Source organism: Mesoplodon densirostris, chromosome 7, assembly GCF_025265405.1.
Source record: "Mesoplodon densirostris isolate mMesDen1 chromosome 7, mMesDen1 primary haplotype, whole genome shotgun sequence".
Classification (NCBI taxonomy): Eukaryota; Metazoa; Chordata; class Mammalia; order Artiodactyla; family Ziphiidae; genus Mesoplodon; species Mesoplodon densirostris.
Window position 1 is genome coordinate 64,905,869 of NC_082667.1, and position 14,897 is coordinate 64,920,765.

The following is a 14,897-nucleotide window of genomic DNA, read 5'->3' on the forward strand; positions in this document are numbered from 1 at the left end:
GCTCTGCAACAAGAGAAGCCACCGCAATGAGAAGTCCGCGCACCGCAACGAAGAGTAGCCCCCGCTCGCCGCAGCTAGAGAAAGCCCACGCGAAGCAATGAAGACCCAATGCAGCAAAAAATAATAATAAAATTAAGAAAAAAAAAGAAGATTCACCTTCCTAAAGTGCTTCTCTGACTGCTTCACTCCCTGGCTCAAAAACCTCCTTGACTTGCCTCCCTGCACTTCTCAAACTCAGCCTTTAGTCCCCTTTTCTGTATCTGAGTTTTCATTCTTTCTCATGCCCTCTCAAGAGCCCATTTTTTTCTGCTTTTCCTATAAATCTTTTCTGATTATTTCTTCCCCAGTGATCACATTCATCTAGCCATTCAACCAACCCACAGGCTGTTTCTCAGTGCCTCCTGCATATGAAACAGGGCTGGGTGAGATGAGGGACATATGGGAAGCAAGTGCAGGATCAGAGGCCAAGTCAGAAACCTCTGAGCTCACCCCAACTCTTTCCTCGTCTCAGTCCCCAACCCAATTTATCACCAGATGCTACTCACGTTTCCTCCTAAATATTTCTCTAATCCACTGCTTCTATTCTACTCCATCTAGTGCCTTCATGTTCTCAATACCTCTTATGCAAAGCATTCAGAAGCTCCCAAATTGGTTTTTCTGCCTCCAGTCCTGACCCCCAATTCAGTTAGAGAGATCTTTCTAGAATATAAATATGACTTTATGCTCCCTGATTAAAGCCTCTAATGACACCTGTCACCTAGAGATAAAGTCAAGGCTCCTTAGCAACATATTCAAGGTCTCTCATGACTTGGCCATGTTTTTCCCACTAGCCTAGCTGCTCACTGCATCCTACCTTCCACTCCAGGGTTAGTAATACTGAGATGCCAATAATGCCCTGTGCACATCTTGCTCAACCTCACTACCTAAGGCTGTTCCTCTGCCTGAATGCTCCTCCCCATTTATGCTTCACCGGTGCATCCTTCAAAACTCACTTAGGCTTTCTCTCTTTGGGGAAGGCTTCTCTGACTCTTCCCTGGGAGGGTTATGACTTGAGGGATGCTGTCATATTTATTCAGACCTCCTCGGCACCCACCACAGAGCTGGCCCATGCAGGGCACTCCATACGAGTGTGGCATGAGTAAGATAATCACAGGGCACAGGCTATATGTGGGAGACGTGAGAGCATTCAATTTGAGATGGTTAGGAACATAGGCTCTTGAGTCAGATCTGAATACGAATCCTGGCTCTGCCACTGACTTGCTGCATGACATTGGGAAAACCACTTACCTTCGTATGCCTTAGTTTCCTTATCTGTAAAAAGGGCATGATGCAGAATGACTTGTGATGAGACTAAATGAGATGAGACATGTAAAGTGCTTAGCACAGGGCTGAACACATTAAGTGCTCAATACATGTCAACATTTTATTAAATTATGTTTTTTAAATTAAAAGTGTTTCCTACCAAGTCCATGTGCTAAATATTGGTTTAATATTGGTCTATATTGCTAATATACACTTTACATTTTCCTTGATTTAAAACAGAAAAGAAATTTGCTGCCTGTTCAGTTCCAAATAATTTCTCAATTTTGAAAACTTAAGAAGAAAATGCCTGGTTCCTTCCTGCCTCAGGCCCTTTGCACTTGCTGCTATCCCTTCCATCAGAGCACCCCCTGCCTCTATCAGAGTTTTGCATGGTCAGCTCCTCCTTCTCAATTAGGTCTTAGCTCAAACGTCACCTGCTCTGACGGTCTCCCTTGAATACCCTGTAGGGACTAGTAATCTCTCCTCCCCTCTGACCCTTTCTGTTTTATTATCTTCAATAACACTTATAATTTCTGAAATTATCTTTCTCTTTATTTTTTTATTGTCCATCTCCCTCCATTAGAATGTGAACTTCATAAAAGCAGGTTTCTCACCCATTATGTTCTCACTGCTTCAACCTAAGTTCATAGAGTGGCACAGAGTGGGATCTCAATAAATTCTGTTTTAATTAATTTTTTTCAACTACTGCAGAGGAACGCTACTACTATTAAAGGTTGAATTAAACTTTTCTAGTCTCTCAAGAACCCAGGCACTAGGATACCTCCCAGTTTGCCAGTTGCCTGGATTGTGTTTTTTTTAAATTTCAACAAGTTTTCAAAATAATCAAATACAAAAATTTATACTTTAGCAAGTATATTCTTTAATGTATCCTTTATGAAAGGATAAATAGCTATGAAAGAAAAATAGAAATCCATTTCATCATTAATTTTTTCTTTTCTTTCTTCTTCTATATATGAAGGACTTTATGAATTACTGTGAGCTTAAGGAATTTTTTCCTTGGAGAATATAATAGCTATTTTTCTTTTTTGCCATCTTGCTAAAATTGATCACAGGTGGTACAAAGGTCACCTGCAGAGCAGGCTGTCCCCAAAGTCCTTAAATGTCAAATTAATGAGACTTTACTGTATAAAAATGACTATAAGAAAGAAAATGTTTGGTCAGAAGTGACTATGTTCTTTGATATAACTTGGGACTTTAAATTTTATTTTTTAAAAATGATATTGGAAAACCAAAAAATTCAATGGAAAAATAGGCAAAGCATAAGGATATTCTCAGAAGAAGAAATCTAAATCGCCACAGACATATGAAAGCATGCTCAGTCTTACTAATAATCAAAGAAAAACAAGTTAAAATGACTATTATTTTGACTTATCAGATTTTCAAAAATTTAAAAGATCAGTAGGGCTTCCCTGGTGGTGCAGTGGTTAAGAATCTGCCGGCCAATGCAGGGGACACAAGTTTGAGCCCTGGTCTGGGAAGATCCCACATGCTGCGGAGCAACTGAGCCCACGTGCCACAACTACTGAGCCTGCGCTCTAGAGTCCGTGAGCCACAACTACTGAGCCCACATGCCACAACCACTGAAGCCCGCCCTCCTAGAGCCCGTGCTCCACAACAAGAGAAGGCACAGCAATGAGAAACACGTGCACAGCAACGAAGACCCAATGCAGCCAAAAATAAATAAATTAAATTAAATTTTAAAAAGAAAAAGATCAGTAATATATAATCCATGTTAGCAATGAGGCAGGGCAAAAAACACTCAGATATAATGTTGGAGGGAGCATATATTAGTATGTTTTTGGAGGGTAATTTAGCAGCATCTATTCAGTTTTAAATATGCATGTCCTTTGACCTGCAATTAGACATCTACACATCTATCCTTCAGAAATACTGGACACATGCACAAAAAGAAAATTCACTGCAGCATTATTTGTAATAGAAAAATCAGGAATAACTTGATTAAATGTCCACTAATAGGAGTATGGCTAATAAACACTGGTGTCTTAAAACAAATATAGATTATGAAACTTTAAAAGAAGTATGGTAGCTCCTCTGTTAGCATGGAAAGATGTCCATGATCTACTCTGTAGTTAAAAACAATACACAGGGCTTCCCTGGTGGCGCAGTGGTTGAGAGTCCGCCTGCCGATGCAGGGGACACGGGTTCGTGCCCCGGTTTGGGAGGATCCCACGTGCCGCGGAGCGGCTGGGTCCGTGCGCCATGGCCGCTGAGCCTGCGCGTCCGGAGCCTGTGCTCCGCAACGGGAGAGGCCACAGCAGTGAGAAGCCCGCGTACCACAAAAAAAAAAAAAAAAAAAAAAAAAAACAATACACAGCACTATTAAAACTGCATTAATATATTTTTTTGTTTTTTTCACACATAAACCTACAGTCTATTTTCAATACAGCAGCCAAAGTTATCCTTCTGAAACGTAAGTCAGAACCTTGTTACCTCTTCACTCAAATCCCTTCATTGGCTTTTCTCTCACTCAGACTCAGAGTCCTCACCAGGATTTCCACTCCCCACATGATCTGGCCCTCTGCTACTGCTCTGACTTTCTTCCTCTGCCCTCCCTCCCTCAGCTCTCATCATCTTGGCCTTCTCTCCAGCCCTCAGGGGTTTTGTATTTGCTGTTGCCTTTGGCTGGGACTCTGTCCCCCAGATCTCCCCATAGCTGGTTCCTCCCATCCTTCACATCTCTGCCCAAATGACACTTTCCAATGACCACTGTCCCTGAACACAGTCTATGTTTTGGGGGAGTACACTCCTCCTCACCCCTCCCCCTTGCCAAAATAGAATTTTCTATTCTACTTCTCTGCTTACCTGTTCGTCACCCCCTTACCACCATTTGCTACAGAATATATTTCCTTCTTCATTGGTTTGTGGTCTGTCTCCCTCCTCCAGAAATGTAAACTCAATGAGGGCTGAGATTTTTGCTCTTTTGTCTCATTATTGGATTCTCAGCACCTAGAATACTATCCAGCACACAGTAGGTGCTCAATATTTATTGAATGAGTAAATAAAATTTCATTTTTATACATGCATAAAAACAGATGTGGAAAAATAAAAAGCAAACTATTGACAGTGATTATTTCTGGGGAGTGGGATTGAGAGCTGATGGGAAAGTTTCCATCCTAACTGTGTACATTTCTGTATCATTTGGAATATGCACCACTTAGGTAATTAAAAACTAAGTAAAAAATATTTTAAAGGAAAAACATAATGGTCCCATCTCTCCTTCCAAGTGACTCAAAGCAGTCTTTGGGCTCTTTTCTAGAAACACAAAACAATTTCTAAAAAGAACTATCGTAGGTTTGTCTCCACTGCATGTGCCATCAGAGCTCAGAAAATACCAGTAAGCCTGGTTTTTATGATGTTCTAACACCATTAAATAGATCAGGAATATAAGACACACACACACACACACACACACACACACACACACACACGTGCGCGCGGTTTGCCCGTGCCAGGAGTCTGCTGGGTAAAAGCCTTTCTAATTAACACACCTGATTCCTCTTTACACCTACTTCCTCCCTCCAGCAGGAGAAAGGAGTTTCACTGGTAGTTCCTTGTGCTGTTTCCTTGACATGGTAAAATCTTTAACACTGCTGTCAGGCAGGGTGAACCTGATGTTGTGGACTACAAAATTCATCCAGTGCTAGAGGGAGCTCTTGAGACAAGATACATGGCCTCTCTTAGAAGCAAATCCAACTTAACTCAGCGTGATAAGCATCTCAGGGACACGCTCACACACAGAACAGCTACATAAACCTTGTACTGAGTGTCTTTCACCAGTTGTCACGGTCATGAGGCCTCTATTAAGTAACTCCTGATCCTCACCCTGAGGCCTTTATTCCCCAGAAGCATACCCACGGTAGTATTAATAATACCCTCACTGGGAGTTGTTCCACAGGGCCCTTGACACTAGCTTTTCCTGAACTCTTAACTGGCCATAAACTTCCCTGGTGAGCCTGCAGGGCCTCTTCCCACAGGACAGAAGCTGGGGGAAGGGGTGCAATTCAGCTCTGAGAGGCCAGAAGGAGGCTGGCCCGCCTATCCCTGACAGTTTCTGCAACCCACCCTGGAAAGCAGGGAGGCAACAGCCAATTCTCATCACCATTTTGGTATGGAAACTGGAACTCTTAGAATTTTCAGTGAGAACCAACCAACCAGCTGGGTTGTTCTTACCATTTTTTTTTTTTTTTTTTTTAGGAGAGTCAGCTGGAATAAAAGTCAAGACTATTTAAGAACCAGCCCCTGGTGGACGGTTACACTGATTTTACACATGATTTTCACTATGTTTTGGCAAAGCAACAGAGTTGGGTTGTGGACCTATTGCTGACAATTCTTCTGAACAAGCGCCTCTGAGCTCAGCTTTGCTTCCTCAGAAACACTGGTTTATTACTCCTTAGCTCAAGCATCATTTCTCAGGCCTCACGATTCTAATGACACTTCAGAAAGGACATCAATTTACTCTGGAGGGGTCTGGTTATTGAAATTCACCTTTCCTGGGACCAGAGCACAGGCTTTGGAGTGGGACCATCCATGTGACCTTGAGCAAGAGCACTTATCCCTCTGAGCTCCAGTTTGCTCATCTATAAAATGGAGATAATAATACCTACCTGGTAAGATTACTGGAAGGATTGAATGAGGTCATGCAGGTATAATGCTTAGTGTTACGCTTGTGACAGATGAGGATTCAACAAATGGTTACAGTATTACTGTAAAGAGAGACCCTAATTTCCCCCCATCTAAGACTTTTTAGGTAGAATCTCTCATAATTGCCCAGAACAGTCTCTCACAGCAAACAAATCTCAAGACTGACCACCCTGGAACGTCTTGCCCAGATTCCTCTTGCCTGGAACTTCATCAGAGGAATAGAATTGATAATTGCTCAAGTTCCGGGCCTCAAGTTTAATTCTGATACATGCACACACACACATACACACACACACCACCACCGCCACCACCACCAACAACAATATACACTGGAACTGACACTACTAGAAAGCTTGGGCCATAGCTCAGGGATCTCCTAAGGCAGCTGAGCAACCCCCAGCCTTGCCTCTGCACAGAACTATGGACAGGAGTTTGTTCATTTGCCGCCATGCGTCACACCAGAGGGATGATAAGGGAACTGTGATAGTGGAGTGTCGAGAAGGCTCATGGGTGCCTTATACTTGCAGTCCTGCCCCAGCTGGGGGACCACAGTGTTTTGAAGACCGTGGTCCCGCAGATCCTTAAGGGGCAACACTCCCTCTTCTCATCAACCCTGACTCTTCCATTCTGTCCCTCAACCCAACAGACAGTTATTAAGTGCCAGGCACTATGCCAGGTGCTGGGGGGCTCCTGATCCTGTAGGCAAGGCCAATACCCACATGTAGTTCTCAAATGAGTGTGGGTGTCCCAGGTGTACTCTGGAAGAAGCCTGGGGAGAAAGGATGGGCCAGACTTGCTTTTGGTTACCCTGAGTGTTTTTGGAGCTCAAGACAGTTCTGTTGGCAAGAATGTCCTGGCCAGCAGGCCACTCACCACATTGGTTTCCTACATGGCCCTGACCCACTCCACAGGACTCCGCCCAGTGTTCAGATGTTTGGGGAGACTTTTTAGCCACTTCGAGGTCCACGCCTGAGAGCTGGAGGTGAAACTGCTCCCTGTGGGCAGCCTTCCGGAGCGTGCGGATGGCCTTCCGGAGCCGCTTCTCTGTTCGCTTTATGATGCAACTCAGATCACAAGAGGCTGCAGAAACGAGAGGGACAGCAGTGGAGGGGTCAGGCTGCAGCATGTGAGCATGTCCAGATCAACTGCAGGACCCACAAACACCCACAGCTCCCTGTGCACAGCATGGGGAGAGGCCTGGAGCTAGGCACCTAGCAGGCTGGGCAGCATTCAATTCAAACAGAAATTTGTTGACCAAAATGGTAGCTTTGGGTTTTGATGAAGCAGATAAAATCATCAGGTTCCAAACCAATTCAGTTTAGTTTGGGGGTGAAAAAAAAACAGGAGATACTTCAGTGGTTGCACTATCTCCGCACCCCACCCCGCCCCACGCAAAAATGATGAAAAGTGAAAGGCAAAGAAATAAGGAGCAAGCTGTGAGAAGTCTGGCACCACAGACTGTTTTCAAACCAACCTGTCACCTCCTTTTGGTTAGTTTCAAGCTCAAACTCAACAGTGATAAACATTTCCTTAGGGGTGCTCGGTCGTCCGGGGGCTCCCGGGACTTGCTTGCCAGAGCTGCATGTAAGGTTTGCGTAGCGGAAGCTCTCTTTTACTGAGCTGTGCTTCTCTGTATGAAGAAACAAAATTATCGGAAGCCAAATCCTGGCAAAGCACTCAGCTGAACATTCGCTACAACTCTGTAAACATTTCATTAGAACAACTCTCAAGGGACTAGATGATTAACTCCATATGCCAAGACGCTGCAAGCCCTCAGCTAGGAGCATGATGACACTTTAATCCTGAAGAACCAGTATTGCCACCTATATAACTTGACAATTTAGCTCTTGAAACTTATTTTCATGAATAAATGCTGGATGTTTCCAACTGACCGGCCACATCTGTGGAAGATGGGGACCAAAGATTGCCTTGCATTCCTGACTGGTAATTTGTTAAGGTGCGTTCATGTTCTCACAGTTGGTTTCTTTAAAGCTGGACTATGATGTCTCAAGCAGGGGCTGAGGGGCTTCAAGTAAGGAACGAGCACAGGAGTAGAAAGGAAATTAACTCCTGCTTTCAGGCAAACTGACCTTGGAGTAATTCCAACCCAAAGGGAAAGCTGGAAAGCACATCAACAATGATGGCTCATTTTGAAATAAACAGGAGCAATAAATGGCACAAAGAATCAACAGAACCAAACAATATCATGAAGGCACGTAGGATGGGAGTGAAAGTGTTATGTAAGGCAGGGCTTTGTGCATCCTCATTCCTGACTTTGGCCATCACTCCTCCCTCCATGGCTTCCAGGGAATCTTTTTTTTTTTTTTTTTTTTTTTTTTTTTTGCGGTACGCGGGCCTCTCACTGTTGTGGCCTCTCCCGCTGCAGAGCACAGGCTCCAGACGCGCAGGCTCAGCAGCCATGGCTCACGGGCCCAGCCGCTCCGCGGCACGTGGGATCCTCCCGGACCGGGGCACGAACCCGTGTCCCCTGCATCAGCAGGCGGACTCTCAACCACTGCGCCACCAGGGAAGCCCCCTCCAGTGACTCTTTTAACTAATGATTGTTAACCAGAACCAAAGAGCAGGTCCACATACCATCCACACAATTAACTAATCTTACTTTATTGAACTGAAGAATTCTCTGTATCGTGCTCTTCTCTAACATTATAAGGATGTTCAAATCAGCAGGTCATCAGGACCGAAGGAAGGAGAAGGCAAATTAATTTTTCCCTAAAGATCTATCTTAACCCTTTCAAAAGGCTAACTTCACATCTCAAACTGAACAGATGCTCATTCTGAACCTGTTTTCCTTTCCATTTTTCCATATCTATTTTTTCAACTTTTTATTTTGAAATAAGCTTAGATGTATAGAAAAGTTGCTAAGAGAGTACTCAGAGTTCCCATATACACTTCACCCAGTGTCCCCTAATGTTAACATCTTACATTTACATGTATCTTTATCAAAACTAAGAAATTAACATTAGTACAATACCATTAAGTGAACTAAAGACCAAATCTTTTTTTTTTTTTTTTTTTTTTTTTTGCGGTACACGGGCCTCTCACTGTTGTGGCCTCTCCCGTTGCGGAGCACAGGCTCCGGACACGCAGGCTCAGCGGCCATGGCTCACGGGCCCAGCCGCTCTGCGGCATGTGGGATCCTCCCGGACCGGGGCACGAACCCATGTCCCCTGCATCGGCAGGCAGACTCTCTACCACTGTGCCACCAAGGAAGCCCCCAAATCTATTTTTAAATAATTCTTTCCCCTCTGATTAAAAGTATAAATGCTCACTGTGGGGAATGTGGAAAATGCAGGAAAAAAATTAAAATCACTCATCATCCTTCCACCCACATATAACCCACTAATAAGGACATGGTGAGTTTTCTTTGTTCTTCTTCTACTCACGCTTTTTCTTATACAATTTAGGTCGTATTAGATATACACAATGTTACTCTCTCTTTTTCCAGCTTAGCATTATAACATTTTCTAATGTCATTAAACATTCTTTGAAAACCCATAATTAATAGCTGCATAATATTTCATCAAATGGAGGTACCCAAATTAATCTTGGTTAGTTACTTAAAATAGGCAGTCAAATGTGACTAGAGTGATTTTGCATTTATTTGTTTGTACAATTTATTTGAGGGTAGATTGGGGAAAGAACCCTCCCTAATACATGACTCCTGATTTTTTTTTTTATTCACTAAAATTATTCTATGAAATAATACTGGAAATGTGAGCTGGGGAAGAAAGAGGAATGCTGGATTCTGCTCTTTTCATAAGGCCAGGTCTACTTGGAGAGTATTTGTTTTGCTGAAGCCAAATGGCATCACTGCCTCCAAAAACTAAATCCAGCAGGAAAGCTGGATATTACATCTTGGTTCACCAAAGATTACCCTTTCTGAGCCAAACCTTTTTTTCATTCCTTTGGATTCGGATTTTGGATTATTTTAAGGAAACTCTAAGGTCTAGAAAATTTAACCCAGTATGATCACAAATTACTAATGCATCTTAAGCCCTCATTGATTCCTATTAACTCACAGCTTTCCCCAGAGCTTTACTCTTTGTACCCCGCAAAGGAAACCCTGAAGTATAACTCCAGAAGCATACGGAGGTGCCAGGTGAGGCTCTTCTTCATCTTGTGAAGAGAGTCCACAGAGATTCTAAACTGTTTGATCCCATCTGAATGGCTCGGCTCATTACAGGCCCCTTTCCCACCATGCAGGCAAGCTCCCTGCACCAGCCATCTGATTCCATACCTGGTAGTATTGGTCGCAGACCCTCGGGAAACAGATCAGCCTTTTTCAAACTACACTTGCCTTCATTTAGCTTAAAGGTTACACTTGTCCTGACGGTGGCGACATCTTCAGAAAGAAACAAGTGAGAGATGTTACCTTCAGAGGCAAAGGAATGGAAACACCAGTGGGTAATGGAGAGCTGTCCATTGCTGGAAGTACACCCTGAGCCCTTCTCTTATGCTGAGACCAAGAAAGTTTGGGATTGGGGAGCGCCCATTCCCTTGGACTGGGGGCACCAGGAGCCTCCTAAGAGTTACACTTATCGCTCCATCTGAGATGAATCCAGGGCTCAAACATAACTAAGGAAGGGCCAAAAACAGCCTCAACGGTGAGATGAAAAATGAGGTCATTTCTGTGCCTTTCCAAGAAGGAAGGCCAGAATCCCCCAGTTCAAATTTGAGCAAGACAGCTGAGGGAAATGGAAGGGCAGATTCTCCTAAATAAAGCCTGTCCTGGGAGGACAGGGCTGAGGGAGCCACCATGCCAGACAAGGATGGCACTCACTAAACGTGGCTAGGATTTTCAGGGTCTGTGAGGGAGCAAGTCCTACTTTGAGGGCCCCATATGGAAAATTCTGTTCTCCTTCCATGGTCAGTCTTAATCATGTTAGGCTCTGGAGCCAATGACCAGGATTCAAATTCCAGCCCTTCGACTTGTGATGAGAACTTGAGCAAGGTACTTAGTCTCCCTAAGCCTCAGTCTTCTCATCTGTAAAATAGACATAATTACAGTCCTTACATTACCGGGCTGTTGTGAGGATTAATGAGATAATGCAAAACAAAAAATGTTTAGCCTACTGTCTGGTACATAGTAAGAACTGAATAACTGTTAACTATTTGCTTGCTCACCTTACGGTGGCCTTAATCTCCCAAGTGATCATCACTACGAGTTTTGGTGAAACAGACTGTGACGTCCCCTCTGGCTGGGTGCAAACATCAGACAAGAGAGGCAGTGAAGGATAGTGCTTACGACTCTGGACCCAAAATGCCTGGTCAAAATCCTGGCTCCACTATTTCCTATCTGAGTCACTCTGGATATGTTACTTCACCTCTCTGAACCTCAGTTTCTTCATCTGGTTAATGAGGATAACAGTAAAATTGCCGCAGAGGGCTGTAGTGTGGATTAAATCAGCTAATACATGTAACACAGTGGCCGGCATGTTTTAACTGCTCCATCAATTCACACGGGCTGTTATTATCATGCTTTGCATCTCTGTCTTTGCTTATATACATAATATGGACATCACGAACCATTTCCTTATTCAGATGTTCACATGACAACATCACAGATGTTTGTCTAAATCTGGGAGGACAAGGCCTCTTAAAAGCTTTAAATGTTCTTCTTTGTCTTTTGATAAAGGGTTTGGGCCCCTTTCCCTGGTCAGAATCCTTGCTCCCCTTGTCATGTCCCTGTCTCCACTGATGCCATGTGCCCCAAGCCCACATTTCCTGCCGAGCCTCTGAGGTGCTCTATGGTACAGGGAGTTGGGAAGACCTGCGTCTCCTGGTCCCAGAGCTACGTGGGCCTCTGCCCAATATGATGACCCACCAGGGCTGCACGGAGCCTTCTGGCACTCAATGGACACTCAATAAGTGTCTGTTATGTGGCGAGTCAGATCGCAGGCACCAAGGCTACAGGTAAGAACATCCTGTAACGTGCTTGCGGCATCAAAGAGATTAGGAGAAAAGAAAACAAAGCCAACGCCCAAGAACAGTATCCCACAAATGAAGCCCATGGAACACGGTGAGCCCCAGAGACAACACACAGGTTTGGTAATTACCCCCGAAAGCAGAGTCATTTGATTTTTGCTGTTTGCTCCTGAGAGGAGAGGAAGAGCCGCAGGTGACAGAATAGGCCTCTTGCAGTCCTGACAGACAGAATGTAGATCGTCAGCAGGTAAGCAAGGTTACAGTCTCTCCCGGTGGCAGCTCAAGTCACCCGCAACCCCACTCCACGTGAACCACTAGAAAAGCCCCCAGAATACAGGGTCTCAGAGCATGGGCCTCCATTGGTCAGGGGGCAGCTGGTCAAAGACCTGGAAGCCCTTTGAAGCCATCTAACACCTGAAGGCCAGGAAGGCCTGGCCCTGGCATGAGGACCTGCCCCAGGGCCTGGGACCCACTCACCTGAAGAGAGGTGAATGCCAGAGAGACATCTGAGGAAGCACCTGTCTCCTCCACCACTCTTACCACACTGCAGGGACACGTGGGGTGATACGCTAGTGGGCAGGACCCCCTCCACTTCTAGACAGGACAAAATACAGACACTTACAGAGAGAGAAGGTATGACAAGGACGGCTGAGTCCCATGCCTCAAAGGCCCCAAGAAGAGAAGGTAGTGCCGACGCCCAGAACATAACACAACACAGACACCATGTTTATTCCCCCCAGGGTAAAGGAGTGCCTTGTACTCTATTCTTTTCATGCAGAAAAGCAACCAGGAAAACAGAAGTGAGTTCCAACCTATGCAGAAGCACAGAAGGAAACGCTGAAGGGCTTGCAAAGTATCTCCTGTTTTTGAAGGATTTAAAGAACGGCTGCTGCAGCTCGGGGGAGGAGAATTCAGTGGAGGACTGGTCAGCCGCACTCTGGGTCCAGTGGGACCAGTGGGACGTGGGAGAGTGCTGCTGGGCCAGCGGTGAGCCCGCGCACTGAGCCCGAGCCTCGGCGCCTCTTACCCACACAGTCTTTTTTATTCCAGTGGAGCTTGTGCGCAGAGTGGCACCGGCATTCGTAGCTGCCCACGGTGTTCACGCAGACCTGCTGACAGCCTCCGTTGTTGACGCTGCACTCATTGGTGTCTGTGGAGCAAAACGCTCTCCTGTCACAGCAGCCCATTGCTGACCTGGCTGACACTATCCCTCCATTGAGGAAGGAGCAGGAGGCGAGTCGTACAGCTGAAGCTCACTGAACTAAGGGAAGGTGCTGACCGCCTTCAGAATGTGCACTTGGCACGAGCTGACCCACTCCCCAGTCAGTGGTCTTCCTGGCATGAGCCTCACCAGCATGGTCTCAAGTTCCATTCTTTTTTTTTTTTTTTTTTTTTTTGCGGTATGTGGGCCTCTCACTGTTGTGGCCTCTCCCGTCGCGGAGCACAGGCTCCGGACGCACAGGCTCAGCGGCCATGGCTCACGGGCCTAGCCGCTCTGCAGCATGTGGGATCTTCCCGGACCGGGGCACGAATCCGTGTCCCCTGAATCGGCAGGTGGACTCTCAACCACTGCGCCACCAGGGAAGCCCTCAAGTTCCATTCTTGACCAAACATTTCCACCAGTAAGAACACTCAGAAGGGGTCACATTCTATTTTCAGGTGTCAAATTCAGACACTGCACAGGCTTCCAGTTTAAAACTCCACCATCCTCCTGGGCTACATCCCAAGAGAGACAGAGAGAGTTAGGATTCCCCACTTGGCAGTTCATATAGTTGGGATATAGATAAGAAAAATGACTTGCACTAATCCCCATCAACTTGAAACTGAGTCCAGGTCAAAAGGTGACTCCAACTAAAACCCAAATACACGTCCATATTCAGGGAATATTTCCTTGGGGTTTCTTGATGGACTGCAAGGGCATGTGTTCAGCCATGCCAGGGATGTGTTGAAAAGGAGAAGAGAAACAACACTATCTATAGCAAATCACTACTATCCATTCTTCTTAAGGACACAGGAAACAAAGATTGGGTAGGAAGTACTAAAGCCAGTGGTTCCCACATCCTCAGATCCCCAAAATCACCCTGAAGCCCTAGACTTTTAGAATAAGAATCAGAATCTGTGTTCTCAAAGATTGCTGAATGAATCTAATGATTAGAGAGAGTAGAGTAATGCCAAATCTGACTAAAGCCATAGTCTACTTAGCTGTAAGGTCATGAGACATCAGAACATGTTGCTGCAAGGGCTCAGAGCAGGGAGACAGAGTCCCTGGTCCCACTTCCAGCTCAGAGACCTGCACAAAGACCAGCTCAAAGAGCTCAAACCAAGCTCCGCAGCCGGTTCCTATGCACAGCAGGGCTGTGGAATCGGTGGGTGCACTGCCAAGCCTCTCCGAGGGCAGTGACTTTACTATCTTGGGAGGTTCCAGCGGACAGGGCACCAGCTCCTGAGAGACACACCCACTGTCTGAGTACAACTGTATCAATAAAGTTCATAAAGAATTCACAGCTGAAAGAGCTCACCTCTTCTCTCTGCTCCATTTCACACCTGACAAGTTAAAGGGATCAATGTGGGACGATTTCCCATAGCAGCTGCTTCCCTCAAGTCGATGGACTCCCTACTACTGTATAGGGCCTGGTATGTCCGGTTCAGCCCCCAAGGTAGAAAAACTGGCCCTGATCTGGGGAAACCTTAGGAGTAAGGCCCAGTCTCATCCAACTCTAGAGGGATTCCACTCACCTCCACAGTGGGTAAAGCCATAGAGGGTGTACCCTTTGTTGCAAGCACATGCAAACGTGCCAGGGTGGTTGATGCAGCTGTGGTCACAGGTCCTATCCAAAGAGCATTCATCCACATCTGTAATTGTCAAAGGGAGAGGGGAGGTGAAACCAACTCTGAGGGACAGTGGAGAGAAGAACACACTTATAAGAACACCAGTTGCTGACCAATAACAAAAACAACAAAGTGAA

The 14,897-nt window shown here is 45.4% G+C and overlaps 1 protein-coding gene across 5 annotated transcripts in view; it reads right to left on the minus strand.

Moving 5' to 3' along the window:
* SCUBE2 (signal peptide, CUB domain and EGF like domain containing 2) overlaps positions 1-14,897 on the minus strand; it is a 66,848-nt gene that overhangs the window by 22,429 nt on the left and 29,522 nt on the right. Inside the window, exons 10-16 of one of the 5 annotated variants that reach the window (XM_060103664.1) lie at positions 14,668-14,784; positions 12,959-13,081; positions 12,409-12,525; positions 12,063-12,149; positions 10,244-10,348; positions 7,460-7,615; positions 6,859-7,065 (exon numbers count right to left, since the gene is read on the minus strand). In XM_060103664.1, coding sequence (XP_059959647.1) covers positions 6,859-7,065; positions 7,460-7,615; positions 10,244-10,348; positions 12,063-12,149; positions 12,409-12,525; positions 12,959-13,081; positions 14,668-14,784 — 912 coding nt within the window. Of the gene's footprint in view, positions 1-6,858; positions 7,066-7,459; positions 7,616-10,243; positions 10,379-12,062; positions 12,150-12,408; positions 12,526-12,958; positions 13,082-14,667; positions 14,785-14,897 lie in introns of all 5 variants that reach the window. The other 4 variants (XM_060103663.1, XM_060103665.1, XM_060103667.1 and 1 more) reach the window with 4 other exon arrangements.